The sequence below is a fragment of the Dasypus novemcinctus genome, chromosome X (genome assembly GCF_030445035.2).
Source record: "Dasypus novemcinctus isolate mDasNov1 chromosome X, mDasNov1.1.hap2, whole genome shotgun sequence".
Classification (NCBI taxonomy): Eukaryota; Metazoa; Chordata; class Mammalia; order Cingulata; family Dasypodidae; genus Dasypus; species Dasypus novemcinctus.
In genome coordinates, this window is record NC_080704.1 from 113,870,493 (window position 1) to 113,889,681 (window position 19,189).

The 19,189-nt window shown below is 37.6% G+C and overlaps 1 protein-coding gene across 5 annotated transcripts in view; it reads right to left on the reverse strand.

Annotated features, from left to right (window-relative positions):
• Positions 1 to 19,189, reverse strand: part of MORC4 (MORC family CW-type zinc finger 4) — a 77,371-nt gene that overhangs the window by 23,568 nt on the left and 34,614 nt on the right. For all 5 annotated transcript variants that reach the window (XM_004478166.5, XM_071213146.1, XM_071213147.1 and 2 more), the window contains 4 exons: positions 11,822 to 11,950; positions 10,014 to 10,082; positions 9,568 to 9,622; positions 7,995 to 8,170 (listed from right to left, as the gene is read on the reverse strand). In XM_004478166.5, the coding sequence (XP_004478223.2) occupies positions 7,995 to 8,170; positions 9,568 to 9,622; positions 10,014 to 10,082; positions 11,822 to 11,950 (429 nt within the window). The remainder of the gene's footprint in view (positions 1 to 7,994; positions 8,171 to 9,567; positions 9,623 to 10,013; positions 10,083 to 11,821; positions 11,951 to 19,189) is intronic.

The following is a 19,189-nucleotide window of genomic DNA, read 5'->3' on the forward strand; positions in this document are numbered from 1 at the left end:
AAATAAAGATACCCAGTAAAGGTAAATATATGGGTAATTACAAATGCCAGTACTATTGTATTACTTTTTGGTGTGTAATTTCACTTCTTTCTCCCTAAAATGCAAATGTATAAAATGTAATAAGAAAATCTATGGTTTTGGACATGCACTGTACAGATATAGTTTGTACAAGGACAAAAAAGGTGGGGGAATGGAGGGGTATAGTAACAGTGTATGTATATGCTATTGAAGTCAAGTTAATGTCAAATCAAATATGACTTGATTTAGGATTTTAAATTTCAACCTCATGGTAACCACAAGGAAAATATACAAAAAAAATCCAGGTAGAAATGAGAAGAGACTCAACATAATACAATACAAAAAAATCAAACAAATATGAAAGTAGATATTAACAGAAGAACTGAGAGACAAAAAAATTATAAGACAAAGAATAAATAGCAAAATGACAGAATAAAATCCTACCTTATTGGTAGCAAATTTAAATGTAAATGGATTAAACTCTCCAGTCAAAAGGCACAAATTGGCAGAATAGATATAAAAGCATGACCCAAGTATACAATGTTTACAAAACAAAGACATAAGTAAATTCAAAGACAAAAGTAGGTTGGAAAGTGAAAGGACAGAAAAAGTATACCATGTTAAGTAGTAATCAAGAGAGAGCTGGAGTAGCTATACTAATATCACATAAAATAGACTTAAAAGTCATATGGGCTATAGATAGTAGTAATATTTTGAGGCTGCTCTTTCAGAGTTTGTAACAAATGTTTTACAACGTTAAGGTGTTGGTGGTGGGTGATGCATGGGAGGCCTATATGATGATATGTATGTTTGTTTTGTAAGTTTACAACATTTACTATATACTTATTGCTTATAAATGTTCATGCATGAATGATATACTTCAATAAAATTCTTAAAATAGACAAAGTCAAAATCGTAAATTCAATGACATGAGTAGGTTGAAAGTGAAAGGATGGAAGAACTATACCAAGTAAGTAGTAACCAAGAGAGAGCCGGCACGCTCTAAGCCAAATTCAGCATGTAAATGCATTACCTTCCCCCCAGTGTGGGGCTTGACTCCCAGGGATGAGCCTCCCTGGTGCCAAAGGATTACTACCAAACACCAGCTGATGATACAACTAGAAAAAGACCTTGAATAAATGGGGGAAATAGTAAAGACAAATGAGTTTATATGGCTAAGAGACTTCAAAATGAGTCAGGTGGTCATCAGAGGGGTCCCGCATACGCACGTCTCGGCAGGATCCCAGAGACAGCCAAAGTAAACACAACCCCAGGTAATGGTGCTATTGAAGGCTACAGAGACACACAGGGTTCTACAGTCATGGCAGATGGCTCTGGAGTTCAGTGCCTTGGCAGTTGGCTCAATGTTGGAATTTGTGTTCCTGAGTTTGATGGAGTTGGACTCAGATGTGACCTTTCTACACATGCCTCTTCTGTCACTTACTGAACCTGTGGTTGACACTGGGATTAGTGTATACTCAGGAGACTTGAATTTCTGAACTGGTTATGTGCCAGCTGGGCCCTGAGCCTCAGAGTTGCAACTCCTACTTTCTGGTTCACTGGACTTACCCAGGTTAGCTAACAGGGGGGTGAAGATGGTTAACCACCACAACAGGGAACCAAGAGTGCCTACAACTGCAAGCAGAAGAATCGCATCCATCAGCCATGTGGGATCTAAGTCCCTTCTTGATTTAGAGGTGGGGTGGACATAACCAACCCTGGGTCCACAGGATGGAGGAATAAAATATGAATTAGAGTGGATTTACTGGTATTCTACTATAGAACTATTGTGACTCTAGCAATGGAAGAAATCGTTATCACTGATGTGGAGACAGTGGACACAGTAGTTGCTGAGGGGCAGGGAGAGGGAAAAAGAGATGTGATGTGGGGACATTTTTGGGACTTGGGATTGTCCTAAATGATATTGCAGGGACAAATGCTGGACATTATATATCCTGCCAAAACCCACTGAATATACTGGGGGAGAGTGCAAACTACAATGTAAACTATAATTCATGAGGTGCAGCAGTGCTTCAAAATGTATTTACCAAATGCAATGAATATGCCACAAAGATGAAAGAGGTTGTTGATGTGGGAGGAGTAGGGGTGGTGTGGTGTGTGGGGTATATGGGAACCTCTTATATTTTTTAATGTAACATTTTTTGTGATCTATGTATCTTAAAAAAAAACAATTAAAAAAGAAAATTTTTTAAAAGAGAGTTGGGGTAGCTATACTAATATCAGATAAAATATACTTAAAGTCAAAATCAGTTATGAGGGACAAAGATGATCCCTATATACTGATGAGTCAATTCAGTAAAAAGATGCAACAATTACAAATATATATGCACCTAACAGCAGAGCACCAAAATATATGAGGCAAATACTGAGTAATTTGAAGGGAGAAACTGACGGTTCTACACTAATAGTTGGAGACTTTTATACACTACTTTCAATAATGGATATACTATCTAGAGGGAAGATCAATAAGGAAACACAAGACTTGAACAATACTCTAAACCAACTAGACCTAACACATATATAGAAATACTTCACCCAATAACAACAGAATGCACATTCTTCTCTAGTGTACATTGAACGCTCTCCAGCATAGCATGTATGTTAGGTCATAAAACAAGTTTAATAAATTAAAAAATATTAAAATCATATAATGTATGTTTTCCAACCACAATGGAATGAAGAAGTCAGTAACAAAGGGAGAAATGGAAAATTTACAATTATGAGGAAATCAAACAATGTTCTCTTAAATAACCAATGAGTTAAAGAGGAAATCACAATGGAAATTAGTAAATATCTTGAGGCAAATGAAAATGAAAATACAACATACCATACCGTACAGGATACAGCAAAGGCAGTGCTGAGAGCTCTAAATGCTTATTTTTAAAAAGAAGGAAGGAGACCTAACCTCAAAACTGGAAGAACCAGAAGAGCAAACTAAACCCAAAGTGAGGAGAAAGAAGAAAATAACAAATATGAAAGTGGAAATAAATGAAATAGAGAATTAAAAACAATAATGAAACAAAAAGATGTTTTTTAGAAAATATCAATAAAATTAACAAACTTTTAGCTAGATTGACAAAGAAAAAAAGAGAGGACACAAATGACTAAAATAAAAAATGTGAAGGGGGACATGACTACTGACCCCACTGAAATAAAATGGATTATAAGAATATACTATGTACTGTAGGCCAACAAATTCGATATCTAGATGAAATGGACAAATTCATCTAAATACACAAACTCCTAAGGCTTCACAAGGGAATTTTAGCAAACATTCCAAGAATTAACACCAGTGCTGCTCAACGAAACCCTAACTCATTTTAACGAGGCCAACATCATCCTCACACCAAAGTCAGATAAAGACACCAGAAGAAAAGAAAATTATAGATTGATATCTCTTATGAACATAGATGCAAAAATCTTCAACAAAGTACCAGCAAACCTGAGTCCATAGCTCATCAAAAGAATTATATACATGATGATCCAGTTGAGATTCATCCTAGGTACCCAAGGATGGTTCAACATAATAAAATCAATAAGTGCAATAAACCACATTAACAGAACAAAGGAAAGAACATATAATCATCTCCATTGAGGCAGAAAAGGCATTTAACAAAATCCAGTACCTATAACTTGATAAAAATACCTAGATAACCAGGAATAGGAGGACACTTCCTCAATATGATAAAAAACATAAATGAAAGACCCAGAGTTTCAAATTAAGTCAGTTCCCTTATAAGGAGCTGCAGAATTTTTCATCCTTAAAGCCTGCCTCTTCCCTGGGCAGAATTTCTGTACCACTGCACAACACCTGAGGTGATGGGAGTGGGATAATGGCCCATTTCTCCTGGGGTTAAACCCTTTCTTTATGAGAAGTCTCTAGGGTGGGCATGGCTCCCTGGTCTTCTTGGCTTGCCCTTCTTGGCAAAGAAGTGCCAGGTGGGGCAGGAACAAAAGGCACCCACTGTTTGCTGTGTCCCATTATTCCTCTGAGGAATGCCTAGAATAGAGCTTCTGCCAGGTAGGACTGGTGAAGATGGTAAAATGCCAGCAGCCTGCCCCTCCCAGGGTGAAGCCATAGCTCTAGATTTGGAGCTAGGGGAAGAGGGAGCCCCCCACTTTCCTGATCACACCTGCCTGGAATTGAATTCTCCAAGTAATTTTCCTAAGGCAGTGCTTGGAGGGGTAGAGAGAGCAGGTCATTGCACAAATGCCACACATGGTTGTGGTTCTTCCCAAGATTTAGAAGATTTTTCTTGAATGAACGAATTTCCATTTGCCATAAGTCCTTAGGATAATTTCCAGATAATTTAAATAATTGTTTGCTTTTATAATTTTAATTAAAATGTTTTTTTGTTGGGGAGAATCTGCCATGCTCCTTATTTTTCTGTTGTGGAAGTTGGTCTTCCAGATTATACTTTAAAATATTCCTTCTCCTCTCACTCCACCATTACAATGTAATTCAGATTTTTTTTTCTGGTTATCCTTTTAAACACACACTAATTGGCCTTTGACATATAGCTTACTCAAAGGCTCTCTAAACATCTAAAAAATTACAGCCACTAATTCTCCCTTTGTCCATATGCTTATGACTACTGTAGGCTTTATATTACTCAAATGGAACTCATCACATATTGGTGACACAGATGAAACGTGGACTACCGTAAGCTCCTTCAAATTGATTCCATTACTGTCTTCATACAGTAAGCAATCAAATATTTATAGAATGTATTAACAGCAAGGGATTATTTCCTTTAACAGAAATAAACTCTTCTCTCCTAACAGGTTATGCCTGCTTACATACCCGCTGAACCCATTCTGTACTGCAGGTCCCTCACCTCCACCTACTGCAAGATTTGTGAGACTCACAAAGCTGTTTCCAAAGACAACCCACTGGAGTTCCCTCCATGTCATACAATCTGCTCTTTTGGATAGTATAGCCTTTATTTTATCTAGGTCTCTACATGACCCAGGGGTCCTTATCAGTTTCAGGTTTTGATAATGACAAAGGAGACCTTTAAAATTCTTGATGAAACCTATCGTGCAATTAACCTTGTTTTAGCAAAAACCCTGATATCTTACTAAGGTGAGTGCCTTTATTTTCTTCAAAAACAGAAGATAGACTCTCCCCAATCAATCTGAATCCCCACATACATGTAGTTTGAAATGACATAATTATCATTTACTAAATTTACATATCATCAACCAGCTGCATAATTATCATGCATCTCTTTCTCTGGAAATAATCTTACTCTCTAGATTAAAATCTCACATGAACAGATTTTACCTGTCCTCTAAAGGCAAACCCCCAACTGTGGATACAATAGTTGCATAAAGACTTGTAGAAAAATCTCAGCAGAGACTGAAGTATGCCACCCAATGGATGTACTGCCATACTACACATAAAATACACACAAGTGAGCATTTGTAATACTCTTCAGGTTACCAAAACTACTACAAAATAAACACCGAAAAATAAAATAGGCAAAGTGGTCATAGAAGGGAAAGCATAGCCTTCAAAAGCAATGAGACCTGATTCTCCAGTGGCAATGGTGATACATGCGCATCTCCAGGAGACAGAGAAAGTAGAGAGGTAAACACAGTGGTTAAAAAGCACATGGCACATCCATTGGATTTTGTTGTTGGGGGGGGGGGAGAGGGGGGGTGGGGGGATGGGGTTGAATGGGACCTCACATATATATTTTTAATGTAATATTATTACAAAGTCAATAAAAAATAAAAAAATTAAAAAAAAAAAAAAAGCACATGGCACTAAAAGCTGGAAACTCAGGTGTCCATCAACTGATGAATGGATAAACAAATTGTGGAGTATACACCTGATGTAGTATTATGAAGCATTAAAAAGAAATGAAGTTGTGAAACAATGACAACATGGATGAACCTGGAGGACATTATGTTGAGTGAAGTAAGCCAGACACAAAAGGTAAAATACTGTATGACTGTCTTATTATGAACTAAATATATTATGTGAAATATAAATATATTATGCAAAATATGAATATGGGCAGAACTGCATATATAAGACCATTTTTCTTTGAAGCTGAACAAATGTAACTTAATAGTACAAAATGTGAATATCAGACAAAAAAATTATACTAAGGAGACCAGACACAGAGCACTACATATTGTATGATTCCATTTATATAAAATGTAAATACACACCAATTTATAAAGATTATAGGTGATAAGTGGTTATGTAGGTCTAAGGAAGAATGCTAAGGGGTGTGGAGTCTTTCTTTTGGGAATAATGAAATTGTTCTTAACTTTTTGAGATGATGAATGTGCACGACATTGTGATTATACTAAAAGCCACTGATTATACACTTTGGACAGAAGAGCCAGAAATAGCTGCTATGTACAGTGGGAGCACCACAGGGAGATTGAGAGGTGAGGAATTTTCTTGTTTGTTTATTATTATTATTATTATTGAAATAATGAAAATGCTCCAATAATGATTGATGAACACATAACTGTGATTATAGCAAATACCATTGATTGTACACGTTCGATGAATTGTATGTTTATTATTAATATGTATCAATAAAATTGATGTTAAAAAAACATGGCACTTACTGTATACTCCTCCCAATCTACAATGGGAACTGGAAAAGCATGGATGGAAACAGGGTAAGGTTAGATTAAAGTTCCTGAGACTATGGCTGTACTCTCTTTCTTATCCCCTTGCTGTATATTTCAATCTTAGAAATTGCTCCTTCAATACAATTCACATTTAACAATTACTTACTGAGCACCTACTATATCCAAAGCACTATTCTGGATGCTTTCATACATATCTCCTCATTTAGACTTTCATTAGTTTTCTCCTAAAAACTGACTTCCTCTTGAGACTTTCTGTTCATATTTAGGGGATCATGAGATCCTACCAATAACTACAGGGCTTAATTGTGAAGGAATCATTGAATATGGGACTTGCACACCTTTAGAGAAGTTTTTCTAGATGAAAAGATGAAAAACCCTAAGAAGTAAGAAATAGGAAAAATAATCAGTACTATTAAGGAAAAAGACAAGCCAGGGAGGGATTTTTATCCTTTTGTGTGTTCTAGTGCCTTTATCCTACAAATTGTGAAGAAGATATCCAAATTGAAAGGGTGTTATAGTTCATATCCTACTATCTAATAGTCACATGACTATAGACATTACTACTATTAGAAAGCAATTATGTGCCTACCCTGCGGTTTGGCATTGCCAGAAGTGAAAAGCATAGTAGACAGGAGGAAGCAAGGAACTCCAATTAGGAGCCCTGAGTTCCAGCCCCATGGCAATATAGGGGCAGTCATATCATACACTGCTTCAGTACTCCTGATGTTTAAGAACAATAATAATTACGCCTCTTCCTGTTATAAAGATTTACATAATAATGTTGACCAGGTGCTTAAAGATGAACAAGTAAAGCCCAAGACCACTTATACTAATAATTTATTTCAAGAAACAATTCATAGAAGGCTTACTCAATGGTATAGACCAACTTCTAAACAGTTACTTTTATACGCAGACAACATGTTCTAGGCCTATGAGGTCCCTGAGGACTTCAATATCCACAAGCTTAAGGAAAGGAACAATGCTTATCTATGTAACATTACATTTGTATAGCACTTTATGCATTTCAAAGACTTTTCATATCTGTTATTTCATTTGCAGTGTTTCCAACATAATGTGTATATATATATATATATAATAAATAAAAGCTCAATTAGCAAATGGTCACCTCAAAAAAAAGATTAAATAGCAGTGGCAGTGTTGAAAAATTGGGGGTACATGCAGCACACAATTGTATCAATCCAAAATGATGTTTATCCTCCTGAATTCTGTGCTAGGCTTTAGGAAAAACATAAACATGATAAAACATACCAACGCAATCTACAGGAAGGCTGGCCCTGAGGTTTAATATTGAAGGGAGACTTTTTTTTACCCACCTGGAAAACTGAAAAACACTGGAATCCAGAGGCTTAACTTGAAGAGGAAGAGTTCTACTTTCTTCTCCAATGGATGGAGACAGACGAGGGCTATCAATTCCCTCATATCTAACTGTCTTGTTATTCAATCCAGGCATATCTTCAAGAGTAGGGATCCTCAGTGGATGAGGGAATACCTAGGAAAGGAAGAAATGATTCATAAAGATCCCAATTTCAAGCCAAATACCAAAGGATGAGTCAATCCTTCTGATGCTAGGAAAAAACACTTGACCAAATAAAAAGAACCTGTTTACTATATAAAACAAATAGCGCGCAGTAAGGTACACTAGAACACTGAACCCAGGAAAGTTCAGTTATCAACCTTATGAGATGGACAACAACAGACCTCCTCCAAATCACTTACTGGCTCTTAGCGAGTTATTCCACCCACAACATAAACCCAGGGCCCTTAATCACTGTCTAATTTTCTCTTTTGACCAGTTTGAGACTGAGTTTTCACTTTTCTGAGATCTGTAATGAAGGTAAGGGTGAAGGGAAAAACATGGCAGCAAGAGTGTCTGTGCGGGGCTTGGAGAAATGCATGCGAGAGACTAACATATATTCATAGTGCATACACACAAAGACATGCACCTCGGGTCTGGTGGGAAAGCCAGCTTATGAACATAGTATGAATGATTAAGGTTAAGGAATATAAAGGGCAGGTAAACTGAATGAGGACAGGGCAATCCCAGGAAATCCCCCAATCTCCAGATCAGATGGTTAAAGCAAGCCAGTAGGGTATGAAGCCTGATTATTCACATGCCTTGGTATTGGCGGTATGTCAAAGAAGAATTACCACTAAATTGCCCTATCCTCACCAGTCTGACCTATCCTAATTGAGTGGGTGAAGGTGAATCTAACATGCGACTAGCAGGTCTCTCTGGGAAAGAGGATCAAAAGGAAAAGCATGCAGAAAGGCAAGGTTGGGTGGGGAAGATAGATGGGTGCTACGGTGGCTGTCAGAAAAGGAGTGTCCCTGAAAGGACGGCCAACCTTATTGCACCCTTCAGCGTCCGGAGTTGGGCAACCATGTCCGAGAGACAGTGCTCCTGAAAATTCAAAACAGCAGAGTCTTTATAAAGCCAGCCAGCCTGAAAGCAGGGATGGGGAGGGGCACAAAGAACCACCCCTTTTTCCCAAAAGGAAGGAGGAAGGAATCACCCCTGGCATCCTAAGAAAGAAGGGAAAATACGACACTCAACAGGAGCAGCCTGTATGAGAATGGCACATAACCTTGAATATTCCGTGACACTGAATGTGACATTCATACTGTTCAGAATCAGTATTGCATCCAAATCTGGGAAAAAATGATTTGGTTCTTCTATATTCCTGAAATGTAGTTGATGATCTGTACATAGGACCTCAGTAACAAGAGACATCAAAGCAAACCCAAGAGCTCCAGTGAAAAAAGGACCACCAGAAGGAACAGTTCGATATTTCTATACAGCTTTCGAGACTACTGCTTCCTTCAACTTATGTTCTCTGTTGGGGAAATTTTTGTGTGAGAAAAGGAATGGGATGGTTTATCTCTCACCTGGTGGTTTTCATTTTCCATAGGCACTTTGTTCTTCTCAATAGCAGTTTGATCTCTAGGGGAAGAGAAAAGTGTTATTTAGTTTACTCATGAAACGTCTCAGTTTGAAAGCGTTTTCCAATTGTAGATTTACACTATTATGTCCCTTCTAAATGAGAAATACTGTGAGCTCCATTGAGTAACCATGGGTGTGCCATCCTGAACCATGCTACTGATGAGCTATTTCAAATGTCCCATCACATAAAAAGGAAATAAAAACAATCACTATTGAAACATTCAGGAGATGGTTAGAAGGAATAAAGAAGTGGGAGAGCAGAGGGGTGAGGAAGGAAATCATTAAGAACCCCCCAAAATAATCATGTGTTTTCAAAACTCCCCTGTCCTACTAGGAAGGGTCCAGCTGTTCTACTATATGATATAAGAACATCACCTCAGAAATACTCAACTGTTTCTTAGCTTTGCTCAAGCACAGGTCTTCATCAATGAGTTCTTGTTCCTCAGGAACAGAGCATCTCCTGCAGTAGAGAGAAGGAATCATCTTTTGAAAGCACAATATGCCCATTTACTTTTACCCCTTACTTCCCTTACAACTATGACAAGGCAGCTTAACAATCCTCTAACATTAGACTTCAGAACCTATCCACATCACAAAACCTGTGTGCAGGCTAACATGTAGCAGTTCATATTTCAAGGCATACAATCATATAACTATTTTGGTGCATATATCACCTTTCACTAGAGACACTCAAGGTATGTGACTGCTACAAAATTCTTATTATTGGAGGCAGCAAGAAGCATAATCTAGTTTTACACAGTAATGTTCAAGCATATGAGAGACTTGCTGGAGGTTCCACACCAAGGGAATATTCCTGAGACTATAACCAAGGTCTTTTGTCTCTTATCTACTAAGAAAATAGTTCTCAAGGTACAGACTAGAAGCACTAGCATATCTAAGTTTAGGTGATGATGTCTGAAGAAGAAAAATCAGAGACTATGATAAACAGAGAGCAGCAATAAGATACTAGATTACACTATAAAAAGAAGAGAGCTGAGATTAGCAAAGATGAGGAAAAAGAGGGTCCTATAAATTAAAAGTCACTTTCTAGATGTAAAGCAAAAGGAAAATAATTTTAGGAATAAAAAATGAGAGGAGCAAAAGAAAATTTATTCTATGTCTAAAAGTGATCCTAGAATAAAAAAGAATTATAGTAATTGGAAATCCTACATTATACCCATTTCATAAGGCGGCAAAGTGACCAGGAAGGCTATGTCTTCTAGACTAAGTATAAAGTAATAGGAGGGAGAGACATGATTCAAAAATTAGACTTCTAAATACTCTATCCCATATTTTAATCATACAATCCCATCTCCTGTTCATGGAGTGGTGCTGAGCCATATCTCCAGACTATGAGAGAATGTTTGCACATTATAGACCCAGACTTCATTTACTGAATTTTATTCATCTTTTTTTCCCCAAAAGCATACTATATTTTAATACCTTTTTTTTCTATCAGCATTTATCCTTCCAAAAATATTTTTATAAAGTTACAGGTAAATCAAAGCAAACTGCCTTATTATTATGACCTTAGGCGGATACCAAGTTAATTCAATAAATATTTGTTAAGTTGAAGTTAATGCTCATGGTATGCCAGACACTATATTAGATGTCAGGAAGACAAGTATGTAAACAAACAGCATTCAATGTATAATAGGCACTGTAACAAAGATAGAGGTGTAGTAGGCATATGAAGAAAACTTTTAACTCTGAAGGATCTGCTCTCAAAGAGTTTACAATCTCTTGAAGAGCAAACTTATATATATTCGTGAACAATATCAAAAATAATAGAAAACAGTAAGTAAACAAATATCAAGAAATGAATACCATAGGATGTCAAAGTAAGATTACTATAAACAACTGTTAACAGGAAAAGTGTCACACTGAAGACAAGCTCCCCAGACTCATGATTTGGAATGGCAGATGGAATGCAGAAGGTCGCTGCAATCAAGAGGAAAGGCATTATAAAGTCATGGAGGAGGAAATAAGCATAGCCTATGTGGAGAACACTGAAGCCACAGGTCTGGCTAAAGCATAGGGTTTGTGTTAAGGTATAAAGCAAATGAAAATGCTGGATAGGTCAGTTGGGACCAGATGGTATAGGGGTTTGAATGCCAGGTTGAAGATGAAAAATATTTTTAGAATATAGAGACAAATCAGGAGTTATCTCAGTTATAATATGGAGTACTGGAACCTCACCTGTACTTTGGATGGGAGTTATAGTAACAAAACCATCTTGCAGGTAATGTCGATGGATCAACCTTGCCAGGAAGTTTCCTCCATTTAAGACACTCATCACACTGTACCCATGTCTGGTCAGGAATCTTCCTGAGTAGAGGAAAAGGAGAAATGTGACTGTGTACATCCTAGCTCTGTGCCTTGTCTTACATTAAAAAGATACATCTTAAAGGTGAAAGAACATAATTTTAAATGTGTAATGTCTTTGAAGTGTTATAGCCCAGTTGTCAAAAGTGTATATATTTTGAGCTTCACAAATAAAATGATGATAGAACTATAGTAGATATGAACAAGTATTAAATGGTGAGCTACCAATGTTTATGAACATCAATAATATTTATCCTGGAAACTTTGTTTTAAGCAAAAAATAAGATAATTTTAACTCTAAAGTGTATTAACGAGGAAAATTATACATATATATACATATTACAGTATTTCCCAAGGATGAAAAGCCATAGGAACATTTCGTTTGCTTTTGTCCAATCCCATGACAGGTTTAAAATGCATTTATGGGGGGATGTGGGGCAAGATGGTGTCTAAGTGAGTGCACCTCACAATCTCTCCTGCAAAAGAAGTGGCTGAGAAGGGTTGAAATCTTGCCAGAGCAGGGTGTTTTGGGGACTAGCAAGGCAGGAGGTGTATGGACATCGATTCGGAAAGACTGTGACAGAAGTAGAGCTTGCTAAAGGTAGAACTGCGGGTTCCTAGGCATAGGATGGAAGTTGTGGGTAGGCAGGACTCTTCTCCCTAGGGTTGGCGGCCACAGTGTTCCTTGAAAACTGTCGATTGTGTGGCGGCGTCCCCAAGCCCCATCATCCCCAGACGCATGGTTCCGAGATCCGTGTCCCCTAAGTCCCATAGCCCACATTCCACAGACCCACATACCCTCAGTCTGCAATATCTTGGACTTTCTTTTCCCAAATTCAGCACTCCCAGAGGTCTGAGATTACCCTAGACCTCCGGTTTTGGACTGAATCTGTGAGTGGGAGGGATTCGGTGAGAGGTGCATAGGGGCCAAACGAGTGTGGGTTCAATTTTCTGCCCCACCCCCCTTCTGGGCTTGGAAGAGCATACCTGTTGGCTTGGGGAGAGGCTGGGAAGAAAGAATTGGCGAATCTGCTGAGAAAGCCCAATTTACCTAAACACCCTGGGATAGAGAACTTGGTCTGTGAGAAGGTGGAGTCAGAAAATCAACTAGCCCTCCTGTATCTCCCTCTGGAAATTAAGAATCATTGTTTTCAGTGCTGAGTGGGTTCAACAAGGACTCACTTGAGTCTCCTACTGGACCTTTCAGGCAGCTTTCCTGCTGCCCTGGGAGAGAGGGAAGGGAGGAAGGGAGAAAGGGGGAACGTCAAATTCCTAAGTGTTTTATTTAACTGCAAAGATGATTACTTGCTTGAAACTTTGTCTGGTATTTTGTTGGTTTGTCTTTATCCCCCCAAGGCCTTTTCTTTTTTTTCCTCTTTATCTTTTTCTTGCTTGCTTCCCCCCCCCTCCTTTGTCCCCCCTTTTTTCCTTCTTTCTCTCTCTTCTATTTTTTTATATACTAGGTGCTACAGGGAGCACTTCACATTTGCTGTATTTCCTAATCCTCCATTTACTCTTTTCTGTGTGTACTGATTTTGGCCACCGACACTATCCCCTTTCCTCTACGTCTTTCTATCCTCAATTATTTTGTTTTGCTTACATTACACCTCTCTCTGCATGGCCCCCAATTTTTCTGACTTTTTATTTCTAATACCTTTGTTCTGTTTTTTTGTCTTATATTCACTCTTCATATTATTGTCCATTCTTTTCTCTTTCCCTCTCTCCTGAACACACTGGCCTTTTATTTTTTTTTTGTATTTTTTTTTAATTGACTTTGTAATAATATTACATCAAAAATATATATGTGAGGTCCCATTCAACCCCACTCCCCCACCCCCCCCTCTCCCCCCCCAAAACACTCGTTCCCATCATCATGGCACATCCATTGGATTTGGTAAGTACATCTTTGGGCACCTCTGCACCTCATAGTCAATGGTCCACATCATGGCCCATACTCTCCTCCATTCCATCCAGTGGGCCCTGTGAGGATTTACAATGTCCAGTGATTGCCTCTGAAGCACCATCCAGGGCAGCTCCATGTCCCAAAGACACCTCCACCTCTCATCTCTTCCTGCCTTTCCCCATACCCATCGTCCACCATGTCCACTTTTCTCAATCCAATACCACCTCTTCTATGTGGACATTGGATTGGTTGTGTCCATTGCACCTCTATGTCAAGAGGAGGCTCAAATTCCACATGGATGCTGGATGCAATCCTCCCATTTTCAGTTGTAATCACTCTAGGCTCCATGGTGTGGTGATTGTCCTTCTTCAACTCCATCTTAGCTGAGTGTGGTAAGTCCAATAAATCAGATTGTAGGTGCTGGAGTCTGTTGAGGCTCAGGACCTGGCTATCACATTGTCAGTCCAGAGATTCAAATCCCCTAAATATATCTTAAATCCCAACGTTAACTGCACCTCCAGCACATTAGCATGAAAGTCTTATGAAGGGAGATCCCATCTGAGTCCAGATTCATCACATATAAACACCATTTCCAATGAGGGGCCATCTGCCCTGGTAGTTAACCCCATCGGCCATGGCCATAACTCTCATGGGTCTCTTTAGCCTTCAAAGGAACCAATATCTGGGGGTTGTATCTGCTTTATCTGTCTCTCTGACTCTGCTCAGTTGTGCATGAGGGCAATCCTTCTGCCAGCCTCCAGACTCTTTTTTAGAAACTCATAGCCATAAAAACTCATTTCTCCTTTCCATTTCCCCCTTACTTTAGGTCAAACAGCATTTTAAAGTCATGTTATTTTATGTAGACATGGATATTCTGCTGATCCGCATTGAACCTTCCATATAAGGTCCTTTTCCAGTTGCATCATCAGTTAGTATTTGATAGTGGTCCCTCGTTGCCAGGGAGGCTCGTCCCCGGGTGTCATGTCCCACGCTGGAGGGAAGGCATTGCATTTACATGCTGAGTTTGGCTTCGAGACTGCACACTGGCCTTTTAATTCACACTATATTCCTCCCCATATTCAGTTTTCTGTCTCATTATAGGTACTCCACTTTTCTTACTTTTATAACTCTACAGAGCTTACATGAGTCTAATATCCACTCTCTTAGATCACACATGGTTCCTCTATTAATATTTACTATAAATACTGCTATAATTCATTTTCTTTTCTTACTACTTTTGCTTTCTCTAGCCCTAATACTTTCCTTCAAGTGAACTTGGGCAACAACAAGGAAACAGAAGAAGAAGAACAAAGTGACAAAGGAAAGATTTAAAACGCACGCAAAAACAACAATTAATTGAACCCCAAACAAGACAAAGAAGCTAAGCAACTGCTTAAACCCTTCAAGATAAAATGATGACCAGACAGCAACAAAAAACAAACAATAATCAGGAAAACAGGCCCCAATACAATGAACAAACTAAAAACCAGGAAGAGCAGAACATTGAACATGTAATTAAAGCTCTCAAAATATATATTAGGGACCAATTTGATAAAGTGAAAGAAGAGATTAAGAATATGAAGAAAACACTTGGGGAGCATAAAGAAGAAATTGTGATCATGCACAAAAAGATCACGGAGATGATGGGGATCAATAGCAATGAACTAAGAAATCAAAAATACACTCTCAGCAAATAACAGCAGATTAGAAGAGGCAGAGGAGAGAATTAGTGATGTAGAAGACAGTACATCTGAAATCAAACAGACTGTAGCACTGGTTAATAACAAGATAGAAAAAATCCAGCAGGGTCATAGGGACATGAACAACAATGCAAAATGCACAAACATATGCTGTATAGGAATCCCAGAAGGAGAAGAGAAAGGGGACAGAAGGGCTGTTGGAAGAAATAATGGCTGAAAACTTCCCAAATATATTAGGGAGATGGATGTACATGTTCAGGAAGCACAACACACCCCAAAAGAAAAAATCCCAACAGGCCTAAACCGAGACATATACTTGTGAAATTATCTAATGCTCAAGATAAAGAGAAAATACTAAAAGAAGCAAGAGAAAAGAGAACCACTACATACGAAGGAGGCTCCATAAGATTAAGTGCTGATTTTTCATCTGAAACCATGGAGGCAAGAAGGCAGTGGTATGACATAGTTAAGGAACTAAAAGAAGAAATTTCCAACTAAGAATACTCAATCCAGCAAAGTTAGCATTCCTAAATGCCGGAGAGTTCAAAATATTCACAGATAATCAGAAACTAAGAGAGTATACAAACAAGAATCCTGCCCTTCAAGAAATAGAAATGGGAGTTCTGCAGGAAGAAAGAAAAAAAACGAGAGAGAGAGTTGGAGGAGTGTTTAAGAGCAACTAAAAAGAGAAAAACAGGAAAAAAACCAAACAAAATATGACAAAAACAAATCCAAAGACAATATGGCGAATATAAGTAATTCCCTGAAAGTAATAACACTGAATGTCAATGGATTAAACTCACCTGTCAAGAGACTCAGACTGGAAGACTGGATAAGGAAATATGACCCATCTATATGCCGTCTACAAGAAACACATGTTAGACCCAGGGATTCATGGAGGTTGAAAGTGAATGGCTGGAAAATAATCTTACAAGCAAACAATAACCAAAAATGGGCAGGAGTAGCTATATTAATATCAGACAAAATAAGACTTTAAATGCAAAACAATTGTGAGAAAGATGGACATTATTTATTAGTGAAAGGAATAATCTTTCAAGAAGAAAGAACAATCATAAATATTTATGCATCTAACAAGGGTGACTCCAAATACATGAGACAAACACTGGAAAAACAAAGTGAAGGAATAGATGCCTCTACAATTATAATGGGGGACTTTAGTACACCACTACCAACTTTGGACAGAACATCTCAAAAGAGAATCAATAAAGAAACAAAGACTTTGAACAATATATTAGAGGAGCTGGACCTCATAGACGTATATAGAACATTACACCCAAATACAGCAGGATATACATTCTTCTCAAGTGCACATGGATCATTCTTCAAGACTGATCACACGTGAGGCCACAGAAGAAGTCTCAATGAATTCAGAAAGACTGAAATCATACAAAATAATTTCTCTGACCACAGTGGAATGAAGCTGAAAATCTGCAAGGGCTAGAGACCCAGATTTGGCAACAGGATATGGAAGTTAAACAACACACTCTTAGAAAAACTGTGGGTCAAGGAGGAAATCTCAAAAGAAATTAATAACTGCCTTGAAACTAATGAAAATGAAAACACAACATATCCAAACTTATGGGATGCAGCAAAAGAAGAACTGAGAGGGAAATTTATAGCCATAAATTCATACATCAAAAAAGAACAAGCTAAAATAGAAAACCTAACTGTACACTTGGAGGAATTAGTAAAAAAAACAAGAAACTAACCCCAAAGGAAGAAGAAAGATTTAATAAAGGTCAGAGCAAAACTAAATGAAATAGAACATAAGAAAGCACTTGAAAAAATAAACAAAGCCAAGAGCTGGTTTTTGGGAAGAACAATAAAATTGACAAAACTTTAGCTAGACTAACAAAGAAAAAAAGAAGATGCAAATACACAAAATAAGAAGGAAAAAAGGAGATATCCCCACTGACCCCACAGAAATAAAAAATATCATAAGAGGATACTTTGAAAAACTATATGCCAAAAAGAAGGACTACGGAGGAAATGGACAAATTCCTACAAACACATAAGCAGCATACATTGAAGAAAGAAGAAATTGATGATCTCAACAAGCCAATCACAAGTAAAGAGATAGAAGTAGTCATTAAAAACCTTCCAAATAAGAAGAGCCCTGGGCGAGACGACTTCCCAGGTGAATTCTACAAAACATTCCAGAAAAAACTAACACAAATCTTAATTAAACTCTTCCAAAAAATTGAAACAGATGGAACACTGCCTAACTCATTCTATGATGCCAACAATACTCTATTACCAAAGCCCAACAAAGACACCACAAGAAAGGAAAATTACAAACCAATCTCTCTAATGAACTTCGATGCGAAAATCATCAACAAAATACTTGCTAATCATAGTCAACAACACATTGAACGAATGATACACCATGACCAAGTGGGACTCTTTCCTGGTATGCAAGGATGGTTCAACATAAGAAAATCAATTAATGTAGTACAACATATAAACAGACTGAAGGAAAAAAAATCACATGATCATATCTACAGATGCAGAAAAAGCATTTGACAAAATGAAGCACACTTTCTTGATAAAAGAACTGCAAAAGATAGGAATAGAAGGAAACTTTCAGAACAGGACATAGAGTATATATGAAAAACCCAGTGCTAACATCATTTACAATGGTGAAATCCTAAAATCTTTCCCTCTAAGATCAAGAACGAGACAAGGATGTCCACTATCACCCCTTCTATTTGACATACTCTTAGAAGTACTTCCTTGAGCAGTGAGCTAAGAACCAGACAAAAAAAGGTATCCAAATTGGAAAGCAAGAAGTAAAAACTTCACTATATGCAGATGATAAGATCCTATACATAGAAAACCCTGAGAAGTCTACAACAAAGCTTCTAGAACTTATAAATGAGTTCAGTAAAGTTGCAGGTTACAAGATCAAAGTGTGAAAATCAGTAGCATCTCTGTAGACCAATAACAAGCAATCTGAGGAGGAAATCAACAAAAAAATACCATTTACAATAGTAAATAAAAAATCAAATATTTAGGAATAAATAACTAAAGATGTAAAAAACTTATACAGAGAAAACTACAAAACACTGTTCAAGGAAATTAAAGAAGACCTAAATAAATGGAAGAATATTCCCTGTTCATGGATAGGAAGACTAAATAGTAATAAGATGTCTATCCTACCAAAATTGATCTACACATTCAACGCAATCCCAATAAAAAAATCAACCCAGCATTCTTCAATGAACTAGAGAAATTATGAAATTTACTTGGAAAGGAAAGAGGTCCCAAATAGCCAAAAACTTATTGAAAAAGAAAAATGAAATTGGAGGAATCACACTACCTGACTTCAAACATACTAAAAAGCTACAGTAGTGAAAACGGCATGGTATTGGCACAAGGGTAGACACACTGACCAAAGGAACTGAACTGAGAGTTCTGATATAGATCCTCATATATACAGCCATATGGTATTAGACAAGGCCACCAAACCCTCCCAATTGGGAGAGAATGGCCTTTTTAACAAATGGTGCCTGGAGAACTGGATATCCGTATGTAAAAGAATGAAAGAGGATTACCAACTCACACCTTATACAAAAATCAACTCAAGATGGATCAAAGACCTAAATATAAGAGCCAAAA